The 21,809-nt window shown below is 38.7% G+C and overlaps 1 protein-coding gene across 5 annotated transcripts in view; it reads left to right on the forward strand.

Annotated features, from left to right (window-relative positions):
* The window catches only part of SIPA1L1 (signal induced proliferation associated 1 like 1), a 201,066-nt gene that overhangs the window by 130,195 nt on the left and 49,062 nt on the right, over nucleotides 1–21,809 (forward strand). For all 5 annotated transcript variants that reach the window (XM_026793734.2, XM_026793741.2, XM_026793739.2 and 2 more), the window contains 4 exons: nucleotides 273–2,093; nucleotides 9,587–9,717; nucleotides 10,349–10,537; nucleotides 16,748–16,922. In XM_026793734.2, coding sequence (XP_026649535.1) covers nucleotides 596–2,093; nucleotides 9,587–9,717; nucleotides 10,349–10,537; nucleotides 16,748–16,922 — 1,993 coding nt within the window. In that variant the 5' untranslated portion in view covers nucleotides 273–595. The remainder of the gene's footprint in view (nucleotides 1–272; nucleotides 2,094–9,586; nucleotides 9,718–10,348; nucleotides 10,538–16,747; nucleotides 16,923–21,809) is intronic.

Consider the following 21,809-nt stretch of genomic DNA (forward strand, 5'->3'; position numbering starts at 1 on the left):
AAAGTACCAGTAATCAATGCAGAAGGAAAAATCTGTATTTGTTGGAATCAGAACACAGCATTATTCTTTCAGAAGGCAACCCAAAAATGCCTAGAAAACTCGTCAACACCATGCAACACAGTGTTGCATTTTTGTGATGGTGATCAATGTGATTCAAAAACGTGTTTGTTAAAAATATTAATTATGTGTAATAATTACCTTGATAGTATCAGTTACCAAAAAAGTTCTGTATTAAGGAATTAATTATTTTCTCTCTTTTTTTTCTGTTCTAGGCTTAAAAGAAGTATAAGCCATTCAATTACACCTCTGATATTTTGGAGCTTGAGTGATGTTAAAACTATTTGAATGTATTGGAGCATGGCTGCTTCTTAAAATGCAGAAGTTAAAGGAAATTATTGCTTATCAAAACCTACTGAATATCTGAATTTTCGGGACATTCAGCATTTAACTGTGTCCTTAAATGTCCATGATTAAGATCTCATGCAACCATTGTATATTTTGGAGACTATTCTCCAGAAGAGAACTGTGCATTTAAAAAGCAGAAATGACTGTGGGCTTTTTTGGAACTTATTAAGGTTGAACATACTGAAAGACCATGACCAGCTTGAAGCGGTCCCAGACCGAAAGGGCTGTTGCCACTGGGGTATCAGTCGGAACAGATGGCACCTCAAAAGTCCACTCGGATGACTTCTACATGAGGCGCTTTAGGTCACAGAATGGCAGCTTAGGATCTGCAGTCATGGCACCAGTTGGACCTCCTCGCAATGAGAGCTCCCATCACGTTACCTCTACCCCTGGAGTCCCTAAAATGGGGGTCAGGGCAAGGATTGCTGATTGGCCCCCAAGGAAGGAGAACATCAAGGAGACAAGCAGATCTAGTCAAGATATTGAAACGTCAAGTTGCCTTGACAGCATGTCTTCTAAAAGCAGTCCTGGGAGTCAGGGAAGTTCTGTTAACCTGAATGCTAGTGATTCTGTCATGTTAAAGAGCATCCAGAGCACGCTTAAAAACAAGACCAGACAATCTGAGAATCTAGACTCCAGGTTTCTTACACCCGATGGCTATCCCAGCTCCCCAAGGAAAGCTCTTCGCAGAATACGACAGCGCAGCAACAGCGACATCACCATAAGTGAGCTTGATGTGGATAGTTTTGATGAATGTATTTCACCCACATTTAAATCTGGACCATCTCTGCACAGAGAGTATGGCAGCACATCTTCCATAGACAAGCAGGGAACTTCAGGGGAAAGTTTTTTTGACTTATTGAAGGGCTATAAAGATGAAAAGTCTGATCAGAGAAGCCCAGGCTCAACTAAACTCGGTGAGCTTCTGATTGCCAGTGGAAGCAAGGGTTCAGGATTCTCTCTAGATGTGATAGATGGGCCTATAACTCAAAGGGAAAACCTGAGACTGTTTAAGGAAAGGGAGAAGCCACTGAAGAGACGCTCAAAATCAGAAACAGGAGATTCATCTATTTTTCGTAAGCTGCGTAATGCCAAAGGTGAAGGGGAACTTGGGAAGTCTTCAGATCTTGAAGACAACAGGTCAGAAGATAGCATTAAGCCTTGGACTTGTCCAAAGTGTTTTGCTCATTATGATGTACAGAGTATTTTATTTGATTTAAATGAAGCAGCAATCAATAGGCATAATGTTATTAAAAGAAGGAACACAACAACAGGTGCATCTGCTGCTGCTGTAGCATCACTTGTCTCTGCACCCTTGTCCCATTCTGCAAGCTTCAATTCTCCAATGGGCAGCACTGAAGACCTGAATTCAAAAGGAAGTCTTAATATGGACCAGGGGGATGATAAAAGCAATGAACTAGTGATGAGTTGTCCTTATTTTCGTAATGAGATTGGTGGGGAAGGGGAAAGGAAGATCAGCCTTTCCAAATCTAATTCAGGTTCCTTCAGTGGGTGTGAAAGTGCCTCATTTGAGTCGACTCTGAGTTCTCATTGCACAAATGCTGGAGTTGCAGTTCTGGAAGTTCCCAAGGAGAATCTGATTTTACATCTAGACAGAGTGAAAAGATACATCGTTGAACATGTGGACCTTGGTGCATATTATTATCGAAAATTCTTCTACCAGAAAGGTAGGTAAATTGTATTTCTCCTTGAGCTTTAAGAATGACTTTTTGTTTTCTGAACATGCAAAATCCAGTTGATACTTAATAGTATTTGCAAGAATTAGGGATTTCTTCAATGGTGTATTTTACTGATGGTATGTGCTATATCTAGTAGTCTTTCAGAGTGTTAGAGTATAAGAATGTTGAGGATTTTATTTGCTGATAGCTATGGTAACAATGGCTACAAAATATGAATGTCTTGAAACACAGCTTTGGGTATCCATAGGAGTGGGCAGGGGTTGGCACTTGAAAGATTAAAACAAGAAAATCCTAAAATACAAGAACTTTCTTCCCACTGTGCCAGGAGTTGATTTACTGAGGATTTAATGGAATGTGCATCTTAGATGGGTAGCATTTGCAATAATCTTTGGACATACTAATTAACTTAATAATCAGTTTCAAAATTTTTCAAAATGAATAATACAGAAATGAAGACATGTACAGATATAACTTTATGTACACACACAAATACCTGTGTTTCAATGCCAACAATATATCTGAAAAACCAGAGTGCAGTTCTCTTATCACATGGCTCTGCCCTGAAACCAAGTATTATCATTTCCATTGGATGTGTATGGGAGGGACAAAAAAAGCCCAAAGCAACCGATCAAGGCCTTTTGACGTATAGAAAAGAGCATGCCCCAAACATTACCCAGATACTCCCCCTCTCTGTCCCCCCAGTCAAAATAATACTGGCACTGGAGGTACAGATCTCCCTCTCATGATTCTGCAAATGATCAAAAAAGATTGCAGACCAAAGTCCTTTAAAAGAGTTCAGTCTGCGGGACTGTGTTGTACTTCCTGATTGATAGAGCTGTTCTGATGACTGACCTGGAGAGTGCTTGCTCCTTAACTTTCAATGATCAGGGTTGGTTTCTTCTCTTCAGTGAATGCAGTTCAAAAGAGCTTGTTTCTCACATATAAAAGTAACAGGGATGCCTGGTTAGAATTAAATTGATGGTCTTAAAAAGAAAAAGCTTATGCTTCTTAACTGCATGTTATTGCTAATAATCTCATTTCCCATTTTTCTCTTGCCTTCAAAATATGTCCATCTCTCACTCTTCCTCCCTGCATTGCCCATTGTTTAGGTGGCTCTTGTTACTCTTTCTGTAGTCTCCTCTTTCTGCATTCTTTCTAGGGCTGAGAGGTAGCCTTTGCTCCATGTTTTTTGAGTGCTGATCCATATCCTTTGGAGACATAGGAGTTAGGAAAAATAATGACTTCCTGGGAAAAGTAAGCTAGATGTGTGATACAGGATAAGGTATGTTTAGAGGGGTGAGCCTGAGATTTGTGACCTTTGGGATTGTCTTCCTCTCTGTCTCCCTCTGGAACAATTTGATTCCTTATCACTCTAGTGAGTTTTGCAATCAGCAACTAAAGTTTCATGTTACAGCTGACCTGATTTACAGCATTTCAGCCCTAAGAGGGGTAGACTTTATTCCTCCCCCTTCCTTGTACTGGTTCTCTTGTTTTCAGAGAACTTGATAAACCAGTTGAGTTTACAGAACAAGCAAGCAGAATTCTTGCCATCACAATAAATTTGGAGTTTACTTGCTTGGCTGTTTCTCTCCAGTTCTGGTGAGGGATTTTATTATTTCCTTGCAGTCAGAGAAGTGCCAAAGCCATATGGCCAGGTAAGGGATGGAAGTGAACAGCAGAGGAGGAAGGAGGTGTGAGTGAAATTTCAGCCCTTAGGCAAAACCAGTTTATTGGTTTGCCTTCTCCTTAAGGGAAGCCACACCATCATGCTACTACAGTTCCAGTCACCATTACATTTCCATTATTTTTTAGATGTAATTAGGAAGAATTGATAAAATCTACATAATCTAGTCCTAAGGGTACTGGTGAGGGGCAGCCAGATATAAAAACGTGTGTTATGGAGCAGGATTGGATGGGGAGAAGAAGCTGTGATTTTTTTTTTTCCTGAAGCAATAAAACGGGTTTTAAATTCACTTTTGTGTTCAGTCCAGCAGAGTCCAAACCAGGGGTGTTGTTTCTTCCAGCGATTTTTATCTTAAAATAGAAGCCTCATTAGATACCCCAAACCCCAGTTTTCTACAAGTACAGAACATATTTTGTTGACCACCCAGAGTATCATCATTCCCTGAACAAACTTTAGACTAAGCTGATGAAGTTGAGGTAGTGATAAAATTTGAAGCAGCATCATGGGGAAAAAAATCTAGGAAGCCAGTTGTAACTGAATTTTTTATGTAACATGAAGCAAGTAATGATGCAGAAATTTTTTTGCTGGAAGAAGAGGTTGGATTTTTATGATGTTATGAATGGAACAGATAGTGCCAAAAGACAAGTTTCAGTAGGATCAGCTCATCAAGTCAGTAGGCTTTGTGTAATTTTATAGTCTTGGAAGTATTCTTACATGAATTCTGATTTGACACCAATACCTTTTAAAGATCTCAAACCAGGCAAATGTTATGGACTTGGAGAACATCTAGTAACCTTAGAGCTTGCAAAGAATAAAAAAAGTGTTCCAGAGAATTGTAAGCTGAGTTGGTTTTCATTCCAACTGGAAATAACAAAGAAGGTAATTTGGAACTATATCAATAAAGAACTGTCAGTTAAAAATCATCAATGATGCCCTTAAAAATCATCAATGATGCCCGTCAGCATGATTTCATGAAAAATGTCTTGTCACATAAAAGAAAACAAAATACAGTTAATCTTGCGTCTTAAAAAAAAAAAGATGAAAGACATTGAATTCATGTAGGTCCTTTTAATTTCTTCAGGGTGATTTGGTGAAATGCTCATGGTAACTTGTCTGAAGTTTTTAATTATATGAAATCAATATCTCATTTTTTACAGGTACTGTTACTTAGATTATAGATCCATCTCAAGTTTTAGCAATGTATGGAGGAAGGATGAGTGAGCTTCCAGTATTACTAACATGGTCCAAATTAATTCAAATATTTTAATCTAGTTAGTGTAAAATACTTGCATGTGACATTTATGGATGAGTCTTTGTATAAGTTTAATGAATGCAAATGGATGAGTTTTTGTATGTAAAGGTAATTGGTCCCTCTACAAAGTAGTGGAATTGATAAACAGTATTCTGGCCTGGTGTCCAGACTTCTAAATGTGAAAATACTGGTGGAGACAGTTTAGTGGAGGTAAGACAAATTGCACTTAAAAAAGATATTGGGAAGAGAACTTTATAATGGCAGGCGGAATTCAGTTTCTCCACTTTATATCTGAACTAATTTTGCAGACTCCCTTTGTACTCAGTGGAGAGAAATGAACCTTGCAGGATCTTATGAATTTCAGTCACTTCTCTCAATTCACTAACAGAAGCTCATGCACAACTAACTCACTTGGAAATGTTTATTTTTATAGGAAATGAATGCTCCTCTTATGATGCACAAAATGTATTTACAAGGTGGTTAAATAATGGTATGTTTTAAAAGGTGTATTTAATAGAAGGTGTTAACTAAAAGTTTGAAGTCTTGACATTTATAAGTTAAGCTTGTGCATAAAAAAAGAGGGAGAGGATGAAGCCAGCGCAAGAGCCAATTTGTGAAAGTTGCAGATGTGTTTATTAAAGACTTATTTACAATCAATGTTAAAATCACACAGAGAGAAAAATTTGTTTCCATCAGCTTGTCCGAGTGCAGTTCAGGAAAGAGATCATGTCACTCCAGAGGAGCAGTCTGTTTGCTCTGTTGCCATAATTGGTCTGGGAGTCAGTTCTCATGGAAAGAACCAAGAGCATCTGGTTTGCTTCCATCCTTCTCATGCAGTAGTTGCTAATGTTGCCATTTAGGACAAATGTTAGTTACTGGCTTAGAATGAAAGACTTGACTGGGAAGTAAATAGTTTCCCGAACTGGTTTTATAACAAATGAGCTGTTGGTTGGCTTTCCTTTAACTGTTGTCAGCCAGTAAAAATACCCTTTTCCCTAATGCTTTTAATTGCTGCATATTCTATCCAAGAGTTGGTGCCTTTCAAGTATGTGGCTGGACTTGCAGAGCCCCCAGAATGCTGCCTGCCCTTTTGTCTCCGAGAAGTACTGGGCAGGGTTTTCCAGTACTGTTAATGCTGAGCTAGGATTAGAGGAAAATACTTGCTGTGAGTTTCATTCAGAAGAGAAATGTATGGGGTTTTTATTTCTAGTCCAATTACACAGAATATCATTTGGACATGATATCTAAAGGGAAATACGATGAAAGCACAAAAGAACTTTTTCAGTTAAAATAAAGTGCATTTACTTGGATTTCCATTGCAGAGGAAACTCATAAATATCTGCCAAGAAAATAAGTATTTTACCTTTGGTTCTTCCACAGAAAGTATCTTTTAACTTATATGATAGATATTTAACTATTTTTAAAAGTATGTATCTTTTTTTATTGACCAGCTACAATCAAATCAATTTTTTTTTTCAGTATGGATTTATAAGTTAATTTATGGCTGCTGCTAGTTGTCCTGATTGTCTCTTAATTAAATGATTTTTCAACAGTTGTTTAGATTAAATGTCAAGCTTGAGAAATGTTGTTTCCAATTAGCTTCTGTGTGGTGTGGAGAAATAAGCTGTCTTCTATGGTATTCATGTTTGACATCAAGTTCCTGAATTATAATTGTGACATAGCCCTTATTTTCCCAATTAAACAACTAATTAGCTCCCTTTACACTGCATATTAAACTTTTTGCACTTTTATCCTGCTGCTGCTTTTCCTGCACTGGAGAGAGAAATTTTTTGGATGTAAGGAGATTCAAATTTTAAGGGAAAATCAGGTGGAAGTACAAGAAAGTGTACCAGAAGGAAAAGCAGTCAGGTACAGGGATATATATTGTAGCTTGCAGAATGAATACAGATATGGGGTTTAGGGGAGGAGGAAGAATGAAGATAAAGAAGGAACAACCCAGTAGTAAATAGAGAGTAGAGGGCAAAGGATGTGCAAAGGTGAGCAAGAAAGAGACTGCCCAGTACAGACTGAAGGAAAAGAGAGTAGAAGACATTTCCTCTTAGCAGAGAAGTGTGGAGTTCCACACTACTTCATGCATTTTCCCAAAGCAATAGGAGCTAATTAAAAAGCTTAATCAAATGATACAGAATTGTGTATGTATTTTGTATGTGTATGCAGTTTCAAACATTCCTCTTGCCACCCTCCCTAAATATGTTTTCAAGATGTAGAATAATTTCTCCTGAGAAAATTTTCTATCTGAATTGCAGGCTAGAGTGATTGCAGAGAACACAAGTTTTACCATCTGTGTGACTGTCAATACACTAAACTAATGAATTGTTTGGACCCTTCTAGTATGCATGACCTCCATATCTTTTTTCTTTAAGCTTTTCAATCATAAAAGCAAAGTCACATCACTGTTTTTAAGTCACTAAGTAGTTTAGTGTGGAGAAGTCCAAGTTACCTCAGGTTTTGGAAGCTGCATAATATACTGATTCAAAAATTAGTCTAACTTTCTCCAAGACTGTGCTGCTTCTACATTGACCTTGTCTGCCATAAACTGTTTGGTGAGCTATAAACATCCTGACGAAAAACCAAACCAGGTAATGCAGGAGGAGGAGAGGCTATGGTGCTAGTAAGATAGTTTGAAATTTTGAACAACAGATCATCTCTGGCATTTACAGGCCTCATATTTGTGGACTAGTATGAAAATGTAATTAGAGTTATATAGATAATCTAATTTGTTACTAATTTTCCCACTCACAGGTCAGCCACCCAAAGTTAAATGACAGTATTTACAGAATATTCCAAGACATACTGAAAGAATTTTGAATTTTAATTACCTTTGTTTAAAGTATTGGCTTTTAATAACTGGCAGACGAATTTGGTAGAAAGCAAGTCTTTAGTGCTGCAAGCATGTCTCTAATGCTGTCTTGCATGCTCTGAAATTTAAACAGAAGACCCTGAGCGAAGGATAATAAAATACCAGACACTGGGGACTTGACTAGATCCCCCAAGCGCTTAAAGTGCTGAACAGCTGTGTGAAAGCACTTAGTATGTTGGAGGGAGATTTTGTAAGAACCAGTAACTATAAGTTTTAAAAGAATTAGAGTAAAAAATGAGGCTCCTAATTTTTTAACTGTATTATTAATTGGAAAAATGATTGCCATTCATTTGAGATGAGAGTGTATTTCAATATCTGTTTTTATTATCTTTAAAGATGCAGTTCTTGATGATGTTAAAATACTTTACATTTTCTTTCTGTAGTAGAATAGCTCATATTGGACTGCTCCTGAAGTTCTTACTTAAAATTGTTGTTTTAAGAATGACAAGTAATCTATATGTAGTAAAGGCAATATGGTTACATTTCCTGCTAGGGCAGTTACATCATTTCTTTATATCACTGAATTTCACATTTCTTTGAATTGCTGTATTTTCAGGTGGTAATAACTTTCTATTTTTGTGTATGTATAAAATCATTCCTATATGCAGCTTATGGAGACTGATTACATGGTGCTTACTTTTCTTGCACAATGCTTGACTCCAATTTTTCTACTTTTCTCTTACCTTTTCTTTTAGGGAATATATGTCTAAATTCAAGAGTCACTTAAGATATTTGCAGCTTTGTTTATATGTTGCTGCATTAATGGTGATATACCTCTGTCAAGATAGTTTGTAATGCTCAAAAACTTCTACAGAAGAGCCTTCAACATCAGTCTCTAAAATTGTTGAGCTTTGATTTTTGTAAATGTGCTTTTCTAACTTTTTTTCATGTAAAGCTTGGCTTTACATGTCTATAGTTAAACAAATGTAAAAATGTGTTTCAAAGAATCTGGTGTTCAGCTAGTGAGTGACTTTACCACTCTTGTATTCTCCTCTCTGCTGGCTTCCCCACTGGACTGCTTTTCAACTGAACTCTCAGCACTTTAAGGGTTGTTGCATACTTCACTGTTCAGTATTTATGCTAGTAATTTTATTCTTGTGCTTTATTTTTCTGTGGTGCTATAATTTGATATTTTTACTGTGAACAAGCCTTTAACTTCTTTTTCAGCTTCATCAGTTTTTCCCATTTTATAACTGAGTAACGTGTGGAAAAAGCAAAAAGCAGTCAAACAAAAAAAAATAATTTACATCATTTGCTAAGTACAGTTGTTTGACATTTCTATTTTAACATAGGTTTTTGAGTTTCCCACTTTGGTGCATTTAGCTTCCTTCTCTTTGTTTTTAAGGGGGGAAATTGGTAGTGCTTATTTAGTTCAACATGAACTAAACAGATGGCAATATAAAAGCTGATGCAAGAGGTGTATCCTGTCTTGAGCCTATTTAAGCAGATATGCCATGTTGAATTTCAGCCTTTTTGTAGCTATAATTGGAGCTCACAAGAGAAGTGAAGCACAAGAATGACATCCTGGTACCACTTGAAGACATGCTCTTATTGGCTTCATGGAGCTGGCACTTTATTTCCAGTGTAACAATCAAGCATGGAAATATAGCTGAAGTGTAAGAAGTAAGACGGACTTCTATTTTTTTTTTTCTCTTATATACAAGAACACTGGAACTATTTTGGGGCAGATGAGAACTTGGGTCCAGTAGCTGTGAGTATAAGAAGAGAGAAGCCTGAGGAAATCAAAGAAAATGGACCTCAGTACAACTACCGGATCATATTCAGAACCAGTGAGGTAAGCAGTCCAGGGGGATAGTGAAAGAAACTAGGAGTGAGAAGGCAAAACCAGGTCCAGTATGTGGGGTGTGTGTGCTTTTCAGCATTGGTAATAGATTTCTGTACAATCTGGGAACCTCCTGAGAGAATCATGCTACATGTTTATCTGGCAGAGAATGTATGTGAGTTATTCCATAACATCCAGTACAGAGGAAATGCTGAAGGTTGTTTTGGATAAATTTTCAGAAACTTACAGAAGATAAGTTTCTAGCTAATATATTAGCTAGAAGCAAGCCAAGAGGAGGGAAATTGCCTTCTTCACTTTTATGTATGGTAGTGGGTAGACCTGAGAAATGTACTTTTTACTTTTAAATGCTCTATAGTATAAAAATACTGTAGTAATACTGATTTTTCCCAGTAGTAGTTTCCTGTAAAACTTAAATCTGATTAATTATATTAAATACTCTGATTACTGTTACCAGTGAGTGGAATTTTTGTGTATCAATGTTGGTCTCATGCTAACAGAAATTCCTTAATGTCCTTGATCTCTACTGAGAATTGGAAAAATACTATGTCTGGTTGCGCTGCTAATGCTGGTCAATCTCAGTGCATAACTCAGTATATGGGCTGTTTTTCCTTTGTATGCACAGCTCATGACATTAAGAGGCTCCGTGCTGGAAGATGCTATCCCTTCTACTGCAAAGCATTGCACAGCCAGGGGACTTCCCCTAAAAGAAGTGCTGGAGTATGTGGTTCCAGAGCTGAATATCCATTGTCTAAGGCTGGCCTTCAACACCCCAAAAGTCACAGAACAGCTCATGAAGCTTGATGAGCAAGGGGTAAGTGCAGAGTTACAGAATTAAACAAAGGATCTTACTCTGTCAAATTATTGCCATGAGTTGCAAAATGGTCTTTTAGGTTTATATGATTAGAGTAAGTCTGTTGAAATCTCTCATTTAAAGTAAAACTTGTCATCTGTAGGGAGAGTTATATTTTATTTATTTCCCCCAACTTTTGCAGAATATTTGGGATGTATGAAATCAAGTTCATTTCTCTGGGTAGCCTAAAGTTTTAGATTAATGTTATGGCAGTTGTAAATTTAAATTTCCTTTAAAAGAGAGTAGAGCGTAGTTTTTCAAAGACTGTGGGAAGGAGGGAGTTCTGTTTTTATTATTGCTCTTGTACTAAGAAGAGAAGTCTCTCATGGTGCTAAATGTTTCACTGTAATACTGCATTGGCTAAACCATGACCAGGGTGCTGCCTGTCTTGTTTTGTTTGTTGGTGTTCTTTTTTTCTTTCCCCTGGAACAAACTACATAGCAAAATATTCTAAGGCTTTCTTCATATGAATAAATTTCAATGAGGTGATAGTCTCCTTGTGTTTTAAAGATGGGACAGCACTACAGCTTTGACTTAGAAAAATGGAAGTCCATGACTCAAGTGAATTTTATGGTTATAAACTTCAGTAGTGACATTTTATAGCTGTGTGCATGCCTCAGTCCTCACTGGCAACCTCTCTTCCCATGCCTCTTGAGTGTGTGGACCCAGGCTGGGGACTGGGTCCCTCTCACTGCAGAGATTATGTTCAGGGCCACCTGATGAACTGAACGTAGGTAATGGGATTTGGATTAATGGGATGCATCCCAGAGTCCTCAGGGAATTGGCTTACGGAGTTGCCAAGCCACTCTCCATGGCATTTGAGAAGTGACAGAAGTCAGGGGAAATCCCAGGAAACTGAAAGAAACATGTACCCATGTTTAAAAAGGGTAGAAAGGAAGGTTCCCTGGGAGTCATCACCCTGTCAGCCTCCCCTCTGTGCCTGGGAAGGTCATGGAACAGTTCCTCCTAGAAGCTCTGCTAAGGCACATGGAGGACTGGGAGGTGGGTTTGAGACAGCCAGCACAGCTTCAGCAAGGGCAAATCCTGCCTGACCAACCCAGTGGCCTTCCAAGATGGAGTAATTACATCAGTGGACAAGGGAGAGGTTATGGATATTGTTCTTCTAGACTTCTGTAAAGCCTTGCACATGGTCCCCCACTACATCCTTCTCTATGAATTGGAGAAAGATGGATTTGATGAGTGGACTGTTAGATGGATAAGGAATTGGTTGGATGGTCACATCCAAAGGGTAATGGTCAATGGCTGATAGTAACAGTGGACATCAGGGACAAGTGCTGTATCTCAGGTGCATAGTGGGATTTATTATCTTCATTAATGACATTGCTGAGGGTGCACTCAATCTAATTAGGAAGCTGAGTGGTGCAGTTGCCATGCTTGAATGATGGGATGCTACTCAGAGGGATGTGGACAAGCTCTGCAAGTGGCCCCATGGGAATCTCAGTAGATTTATGATGACCAAGGGCAAGGTCCTGCACCTGGATTCTGCACCTCTGGCACCTCTCTCACAGGCTGGAGACTGAACAGATTGAGAGCAGCCCTGCCCAGAGGGACTAGTGCTGCTGGCTGAGAGGCTGGACATGAGGCACCATGGGCACTGCCAGCCCAGAGAGCCAAACGTGTCCTGGTCTGCATCCAGAGCAGCGTGGGTGCTCTGGATGAGCAGAGGGGATTGGTCCTGCACCTGGATTCTGCCCCTCTGCTCTGCTCTGCTGAGACCCCACCTGCAGGGCTGCATCAGCTCTGAGGGCCAGCACAGGAGGGACAAGGGCCTGTTGGAATGAGTCCAGAGGAGGCCACCAAGATGATTAGAGGGACAGAGCACCTCTACTGTGAGGAAAGGCCGAGAGCACTGGGATTGTTCACCCTGTAAGAGAAGGCTTGGGGTGACCTGATTGTGGCCTTCCAGTACCTAAAGGAAGCCTGTAAGAAAGAGGGAGAGGGACTTTTTACAAGGGCACAGAGTGACAGGACAAGGGGAAATAACTAAAAACTGAAAGAGAGTAGGTTTAGAGTAGGTATTGAGAGGATGTTCTTTGCTGTGAGGGTGGTGAGAGCTGGAACAGGTTGCCCGAAGAAGCTGTGGGTGCCCCATTACTGGAGTTGTTCAAGGCCAGGTTGGATGTACTCAAGGCTCTGAGTATCTCGGTCTAGTGAGAGATGTCCCTGCCCATGGCAGGGAGATTGGAGCTGGATGATCTTTAAGGTCCCCTTCCAACCCAAACCACTCTATGATTTTATGACATCTAAGAAAACTGTGAGGTTAAATTATCCTTAGTTCATATCCTGTATGTTATTAAGCTCCTATAGTATGGCTTTCTAATACTTAAACTTTTGAAAATCATTAAGGGCAAGTGATAGTTGAATTTTTATTATGTGCATCAAAGTATTTTGTTTTTGTGGTAATGAAACAGTTTGACACTTCTAGCAAAAAAGATAAGTACACTCTGTACTAATTAGAAGCTGCATTTTTACAATTCTAAGCTAACAAAAATTGGGTAGCAGCTGCTCTACTAATTAAGTGCACAGAATGTTGATCACTTCTTCTTGCTGAGTGCCACACTGTTTCATTACAGCATGAGCAGGTGCCTGTTTGATATAGCACATAAAATGTTTTGTAAATTTAAGAGTTAAGACTATAAAGTCACCTTTAGCCTGACTTAGCCGCTAAATTTCACGCAGGAGTCCCTTCACTGAGCCAAATGCGTACACATTGGTTTTCATTAGAATAAGATGTCTTTTTTTATATTTGAGTGAGGTCTTAAAGCAGTTGCTTGTTTTCATGTTTAAGAATTTACACTTCTTTATTTAAATTTATCTGCCTTCAGCTTTAAGACTTCTGATATTTTTCCCTGCTACATTTTTAAAAGTCATTTTGGTGTGAGATTTTTTTTTCCAGCAAAGGTTTTTGTATGCAGTGATTATATCGTCTGTTGGTCTTGTTTATGATAAACTAAACAGATTGCACTTTTCAAGTCTTTCACTGCAACATATTTTCTCTGCATTTCATATCACTCTTATGGCTGAGCTCTGTCTCTTCTGCTCTTTCAATATCTGCATATGTCATTCAGTGCTAGAATGGGAATATTTTTCTTGCCCTAGTTTTGTACTCTTGGTGTCTGTGAAAGTTGCTCGTTCCTTACTTCCTCTTAGATTGCTAGAGTGGTAACATCTGCTGTTCATACATATGGTCCACACTGCTTGTCACCTAGCTGTTCTTTTATTGGATTTATTAAAATGCATTCATTTGAATAGTTCTGTGTTAAACAGCAATCCAGTCATTTCCTAGGGCTACACTGCCTTCTTTGCTAATCACCTTCTACTAATCTTTGTCATGAGTGCAGAGCTCATGGTAGGTTACTCTAAGTTTGCTTCCAAATATGATTTAAAAATTTTAATATTAGGGCAATTACTGATTTATTTCAGTTGAAATAAATCTTTATGGCAATTCCTCATTCACACAAATACTGTGAAATGTCACTTGGTTCTTAATATAATTCCTGCTTCATAATAGAAACTTGCTGACTGATTAAATCCAAGCTATACTTTCTGCTGTCTTTACTGGGTGCTAGATAAATACTTAAAGTGCACTTTTCCCGTGTATATAAATATGTAAATACTTTCAGATTATTAAAATGAAAATGTTACTTTGGCAGTTTTACCACAACAGAATTCATGCTTCAACTTCTTTTTTAGCTTTTTCTTGTAGTTAATACACTTCTAAGGACTAGGTTTATCAGAAGGTTTAATAATGGGGACTGTATGCTGTTCTCCAGATCTGCTCTTTTTGATCCAGAAATGCCAACTTGTGTTGTCCTTAAGGAAACTTTTTTCCCCCCAAAAATTAGCAAATCTAAGAACACAGCTAGAAGGCATATCCTGCTCTTTGCATAGTCCTTGTTTAGTTGACATTTTCAAAGCAATAAAGCACGGTTGTTTGCTTGCTCATTGGTGCTGCAGATCCCATTTATATTTATGCCCTTGAAAATACTTCCTTCACCTGAAGCTGAAGCTTAAATAGTGCAAGTGTGCTTCATGAGAATAATTTTCTTTGCCCTAACTGCTTTAAGTGAAATTACTAGAAGGTATTGTAGTTTGCAGTACAGCTAACGTGTTGTGGTTGCGTTAAGCACTTGCATCCATCCTGTTTCTGTGGGACTGGAGAAGGCCCATCTGAGCAGCAGATGCCTGAATGGTCCAAGACAGGACCTGCCACTGATGGTATGGAAAGTGATGGCAGTTGTTTGGCAGGAATGGCAGCAGTGCCATCTCTCACCAGCCTTCCTCCCTCACCACGTGTCAGCAGGAGGCACTGGAGCAGATTGCCAAGCTGGGCATGTCCCATCCCTCAAAGTCTTAGAAGTCAAGTTGGATGTGAATTTGAGGAAGTCTGGTGTAGTAGACCAGACCTGGTCTAGTAGAAAGTGTCCCTGCTGCCCGTGTCAGGACTTTAGGAACTGGATGATCCTTAAGATCTCTTCCAACCCAAACCAGTTCATGATTTTGTGCTGTACTTGAGTTTTGTCATAAGGAATTTGGACATGTTTAGAAGGCGTGAGTCAGTGTGTCAGCTGATAAAATAAGGGATATTCTGCAGTGGGGAAAAGAAAAAGCAGCCTAGAACTGTGACTTATATAATGACTTCTTCAGCAGGAGTAAACAAGCCAGGTTATCCTTACTCTTCATTTCCCCTCCTTGTTTTCCTGCTGCTAATACGTTAATCCCCATCATCATTCATCCTTGGTAGTAAAGGAGGAGTACAGTAAAGCAGCAATATCCTGAGTTTTTAAATTTTAAAATTTGCTTTCTTTAGAAACAGGCTAGGACCCCTTCTGAGTGCCTTTAAATTATCCCACCATAAATATAATAGGTAAAAATTAGTGAATTTCAGTTTCATTATGTGTCCACATCATCCTAGCAAGTTCAAAATCCTTTGCCTCATGGCTTGGGATAGAATCTGCTGAGAGCAAATTACAGTATATTTAGATAACTTTGCTCCCAGTGCATTTGCAAATAACTGTTTTCACTTCCCACTAATCTGTAGTCCAAACTTGTGAATCGCATACCAGTTGTGATAGATTTTCTTACAATTTCATTCTGGCATATGTGGTTAGTGTTTATTTGATATAGAGCCTCTGCAAAAATTCATGTGTGGGAGGAAAGATTATTTACTGGACAATAAGGATGCATTTCTGTTGGATGAATTACATGCACAAAATCCAAGGCTCTCCCTTGTGCTCCTTCAGTCAGAGTTCCTGCCTGTGAAATTGGTTTTGGAGACAGCCATAAATGGCTGTGGATGCTGCTTTCTTCCCTTCTGTGACTTGTCTATCTGTAGTCCAGATGTAAATGATGCCAGTGTGCTCCTTTTTGTGTGTGTGTGTGTATCAATTTGGAATTGGTAGAAACAATTTGCTTTGAGGAATCACAATTACAGTTGGGTAAAAAATTACTTTATTTTATTTACATCTTTAGCTTCTGCTATATTAGGAACATCAACTACCAAATTAGAGGGAAAATGGAAATGAAAAGCACAAGTGTATTTGAAGATCTATGCTAGTAAATAGTACCTTCAAGGTATGACCAGCATTTTTCAATTTAGCTGGTTTTTTTGTTATTATCATCCTATTTAAATCAGGGAGGGCCAACTGAATGCCATGGAGTGTTTCATCGTTGCAAACAGATGAATGTGCTAACAGGTGAGTAATTTCTCTTTGAAATGAGAGAGACTTCATTTGGTCACTTGTTTAAGAAGCAGGCACATGATGTGCCCTACCCTTCTGCATGGAAGGCTTAGCATAGGATGGCAGCCATGGTAGCAGTCAGTGAGTGCCAAGTTCCTGGCATTTCTCAGCCAATGCTTCCCATGTGGCTCAGTGCTGGACATTCATTTGCAAGCTGTGGTGGTGTCCTCCTGGAAATAAGCAACATTTATGTTTGTTTCACTTCAGAAAGCATTTTGACATCTTCAGATTAAATCTGCCATCATTGAGGCAGTTACAGTAGAAAACAATGGGAGTATTTGGAACTAGACTAACTTTTGAAATTAGACTGAATATTAGGTATTTTTTCATTTGTGAATTATGGATTATGAAAATAAGTTGCTTTATCACTTGGTATACACATAAAATTTTTATCTTTTTCCTTTTGCAGTTAAGTTACCAGCTTAAGGTGGGTATCATGTACTGCAAAGCTGGACAAAGCACAGAAGAGGAAATGTACAACAATGAATCAGCAGGTCCAGCCTTTGAGGAGTTTCTTCAGCTCTTGGGAGAGCGAGTTCGACTCAAGGGATTTGACAAGTACCGTGCTCAGCTGGATACAAAAAGTAAGACTTTTTCATTCTTTTTTCCCCCTTAAATGAATAAAACGCTTGGTATGGTTGCTAACTGCCTTTTTGAGGAGTTCTTAAAAATAACATCTTAGTTGTAGGAAGGCGGTTGCTTAATATAAGTGAAAGCAGAGCACATGTGTAATTTAACTGTACTCTCATATGGTCTCTCAACTCCGATCATAATTTGATTTTTGCACTGATTTGGTATGAAATTATCAATAAAGGTACAACAAGAGACTAGTAATTATGGAACAGTTATTGATCTTGCAAATCTATCATCAGTGTATTTTCTTAAAGGTAATCAATACAGCTGGTATGTCTTTTCTTTTTAAAATTATGCACTTATAGACTGTGTCCAAAATGTTCCGCGAACCCGTCTATGTCACTCTACCTTGAAAAATTGATATACTGCTTTTCTGATGTCTGTTGCATGCAGTTTTTCTTCTAGGTAGTTTTGTCTTAGTCATTCTGTCAAATGTATTCCTCCCTCTGTGCTTTTTCTTTTTTGAGTTATGGAAATGAACTGGATTTGGCAGCTATGTTATCAGCTCTAACTGTACAACATATTGCAACAAAATGCAGTGGTAAGATGATCTTGGGTGACCATAACTATAAAAGAAACTCCCTGCATTTGGAATCAGTCTTGTGAAATACCTGTTTATCAGCTAGCACATGCTGCATTCAATTTGTAGATCTGTTTGAATTACTTGGGGAAATTTTGTCTTGTGTTCCTTTTCTTTGAGTACTGCAGCTACAGTTCCTATGGAGATCTTTTGCTATTTGGCTTACTTGTAGCAAAGGAAATGAAATGAGTTTGATTCATGAAACCTGAAAAGCATTAATCAGCTTTAGTGTAGCAGAAGCTGTGGCCTTGTCATGGGTCTTCTGGCATAAATAGAGTACCTTGCTGCGCTTTAATGCTCCGTCATTCTATATTCTGTCCCTAATTCTTACAGCAATTGCATTGCCATCTCCTCAGGCTCTTCTTGACCAGTCTAATCATCAATCGTCAGAGGGTTCTAAAGCCTCCTTTGGTTTTAAACCTGAAATAATATCTATTTTGCAGGTATTAACATTGAGCCTGCTTTTTTTTTACTTGCAATACCCATATTCCCTCTGTTGTAGTTCCTCCCTTGAGAGCATTTCACAGACACAAGGAACAGTTTGGGTTGGAAGGGACCTAAAAGATCATCTCATTTCAACCCCCCAACCATGGGCAGGGACACTTCCACTACAGCAGGTTGCTGAAAGATCCATCCAGCCTGGCCTTGAGCACTTCCAGGGATGGGGCATTCACAGCTTCTCTGGGCAGCCTGTTCCACTGCCTCACCACCCTCTCAGTGAAAAATTTATTCCCAACATCTAATATAAACCTGACCTTCTTCAGTTTAAAATCATTCCCCCTTGTCCCATTGCTACATGTCCTTGGGAGAAGTCTCATCAGCTCTCTTGTAGGAAATACTTAAAATTCTCAAGGTGAGTTTTCCTTTTGAGCAGCTCTGAACTGTAATTTAATTGGTTATAAAGATGAGCTAGGTCAAAAATGAAATGGGTGTGGTAAACAGAGAAAACATTTATTTACCTTCTGATTTTATATTGTGACATTGTATCTTTCAGTTGTTAAAGCAAGATCCTCTTTTCCCTTTCTTCCCAGTTAGTTAAGATATGAAAAAAAGGAAAATAACCCATATTTTTGGTGTGGTGTCCACACACTCTGATTTCTAGTATGTGTAAATGCTGTATAATTGAGTTGATTCATCTGCTTAAATATACCCAAGAAAGCTGTAAATGTCTTTTAAGTACTTTTGCATTTTCTTCTGAACAGCAGCCTTTTTCGTGTTTTGAATTCCTTGTTATTGCTTCTGACTCGAGGAAAGAATATTGTCAGGTTTTGAGTTTATGGACTACAATCTAGCACCTGTTGAATGAAATCTTTAAGTTGACTGACTCTCTCCTGGTTTTGAGAGTTATCTTCTTGTAATGAAGGTTTCTCCTCCGTGTTGAGAGCTGGCATATCTTTTTCACTTTGCCCAGTAGACCCACTCAGCTCCATTCTGTATCTAAAAATACAAAAAGTCTTTATGTGAACACTTCAGTGTGACCATAGAGGACAGGAAATCCTCCTAAGTGGAAACTGCTGCTTTCGTGAAGGATTTCCTACATTTTCTTTCAGTCAAGGTTTACAGCCTCACATATGTGGAACCTTATCAGCCAGAACTGCTTAGGAACTCTTTTAAGTTTGTCTGAAATCTTTCAGGCTAATTGCCTGCAGGATTATTGAGAAAACATGTGACTACATGTGAGCATGCATGAGTTCTTAATGAGTAGGTCTGGACAAAGCAAATGTGAACAATAGCAGCAAACATTTCTAATTTGATCTTGATGGTGGTATGTTCTCCTTTCTGCCAGTGTGCAAAGCACAGATGGAAATGCTGAAAGAGAAGGTGCTTTGGGGCCACAACACTCAGCTCTTTGGATAGCTGCATTTGGAAACACTTAGAGCATATTCCACACAGGAAATGGTGGGGGAAAAGCCACTTAGTGGTAGGGGAAAAGCTAAAGACCAGAGATGATCAGAAGAGCTGCATCTCAGGTGTGAGGAATATATATATATGTAGAGCAGAATACAGCCAGGCAATACGTTTTCAGTAGCCACCCTAAGTAATCAGTTGGTCCTTTTGTGTTGGCCTTAACACAGAGACTTGCAAAGGAGGGGTTGTGGTTTTTTACTGTGACTTAGGTTTATAGGTTTTGTTGAAGCAGCTAGGTCTACAGCTAGGAACTGAGGTTCTCCATCTTCCAGCTCTCTGCTCTTTTGCTGCTAGAGAGCCCTGTCTTGAAATAGTTCTTGCAATCTCACTGCTTAGGAAATTTTCATGCACCAGGATTGTGTTCAGAGGCAGCTCAGTTGATTGCAAAGATGTGCTTAAAAACAAATGTCTTTGTTGGCTTGTCAGAAAGGTCAGCTCTATGTAGACTACTTGGCTAGTTTCTGTACCTTTGACAATGCTTTGTAGGCTGTGGAAAGCAGTTGCATGATGTAAGACGTGGAAAGATTTTTCTCTGCATGGAAATGAGCTGATTTGTATATGTACTCTGGAAATATTCACAATATTTTTAATTTATGCAAATTTAGAAAAGTGAAGTTGTTCTAGCAAAAGGCAGTTTCAGAACAGTTATTACTAGAAATTTAGAGTTAGGATCCTAGTTAGTAAGTGTCCATAATGGAGCCAATTCCTTAAAAGGAGGAATCCCATGCATACTAGTAACTGAAAGCCTATTTAAGTGTATTGCATCCTTCAAGGGCTTTAGTTTTGGATCTCTGCCAGTACCACTGTGAAAAAGAGATGCTACTTTTCAAGTTTTGTTTGTTTATTTCTAGAATTACCAGAGGGGAAACAGTCTATCTCCTGGCAGCCTGCAGACTTTGGATAGGAAATAGAGCTTGAAAATGTCACCTATCCCACAGTGACTAGGAAGCTTATGGGCATCACTTTAAAGTAATGAACATCACAGTGATCTTTCAAATTATAACTTCAGTCAATTTACTTTCTTTTCTGTTGTAATGTATGCTTTATTTCCCTCCCTCTCACTTAGTCTTATTTTACCTTGGTAAGTGGGATCAGCTTGATAATGCTAGGCCTGGTAACAGGGACCGTGGGTCTAACAGAATGGTAGTGTGGTTGATGAGGGAAATAAAGGAAGTAGATTAATATGAGCTGGGAATTTCACAATTTATCAATTTGATAAGATTATAAACTAAGCTAATAATGGTAGGTTTCTGTACTAAATGTTTATATTCTGCATGATTTTCTGATTGAGACATCAGAAGTATATAAAAGCATAAGCTATTAAGTAGATAATAAAATCTAGGGAATGAATAGACTTCCAATTGACATTTCATTTAGGGGTTGTCAAGAAACCCCAGTGTTTGTAATGAAATAATACAGATAGATTGTCTTCTTAACTTGCACTATATAACAGCTTTCCAACCTTGTGGAAATAATGATAGACTTACTCTTGGGTCTGAGCCTTCTTTTGGGAGACCAACTAATCTTAAAATGTTAAGTTGCTTAAGAAGCAGAAATAAGGGTGGGCAGAAGTCCATCTGCATTTCTCTGCATTTGTGTTACACATGTACTTTTGTATGGTACAAAGTTAAAGATTCTGTCCTCCTCATTTCTGTCTGAAAACAACTTGGGTATTATAGAAGTTGATCATGAATGCTTGGTGTAATCCTTGTGTATGACAGAAGAGCAGTGTTCACAGCTGCTGACAAAGCAAAGGTAGAGGGGGGAGCAACATTAAGCTCTGAAAATATTTGTTCTTATGCTTTTTTTTGTCAGCCCTACTGCAGCTTGTAGCAATGGTTGTCCTGCCTTATCAGTGTAACTTTGCATTCTCTTACAATTCCGTGAAATGTTTTTCTTTGCACCAGGGAGTCAAATTCTCTACTCATAATGGTTTTTAGAGTTTTCTAGCACAGAGGTTAAACTACTATAGAGGCAGGCTGGCAAAGCCCTGTGGATTCAGTCAGCAGCATGTTGGTGGTTGTCTGCCACAGTTTTGAGCACTATTAGTAGTGTGTTAGAAAAAAACCACTTCAAATGTGAGTCTGTTAATCCTTGTGAATTTAGCTGAGAATCATTGGAAGGACAGAAGACAAAGGAGGGTTTTTAGAGATTATTAATGGTGGAAAGGAAAAAGGGTCAGCTACTCAGCTAAGTGCCCAGATCTAGTAATGGGGCAAGGCTGGGAAAGCATCATGAGTAGCTGTGCCATAAGCTGGTGGCCAGAGGAGATGTCTTCAGTGTAAAAAGGTGCTAATGAATTTAAAGATCCCTCAGGCCTCTGTTAGAGAGAAGTAGATTGCAGCGCTGG

The sequence above is a fragment of the Zonotrichia albicollis genome, chromosome 6 (genome assembly GCF_047830755.1).
Source record: "Zonotrichia albicollis isolate bZonAlb1 chromosome 6, bZonAlb1.hap1, whole genome shotgun sequence".
Lineage (NCBI taxonomy): Eukaryota > Metazoa > Chordata > Aves > Passeriformes > Passerellidae > Zonotrichia > Zonotrichia albicollis.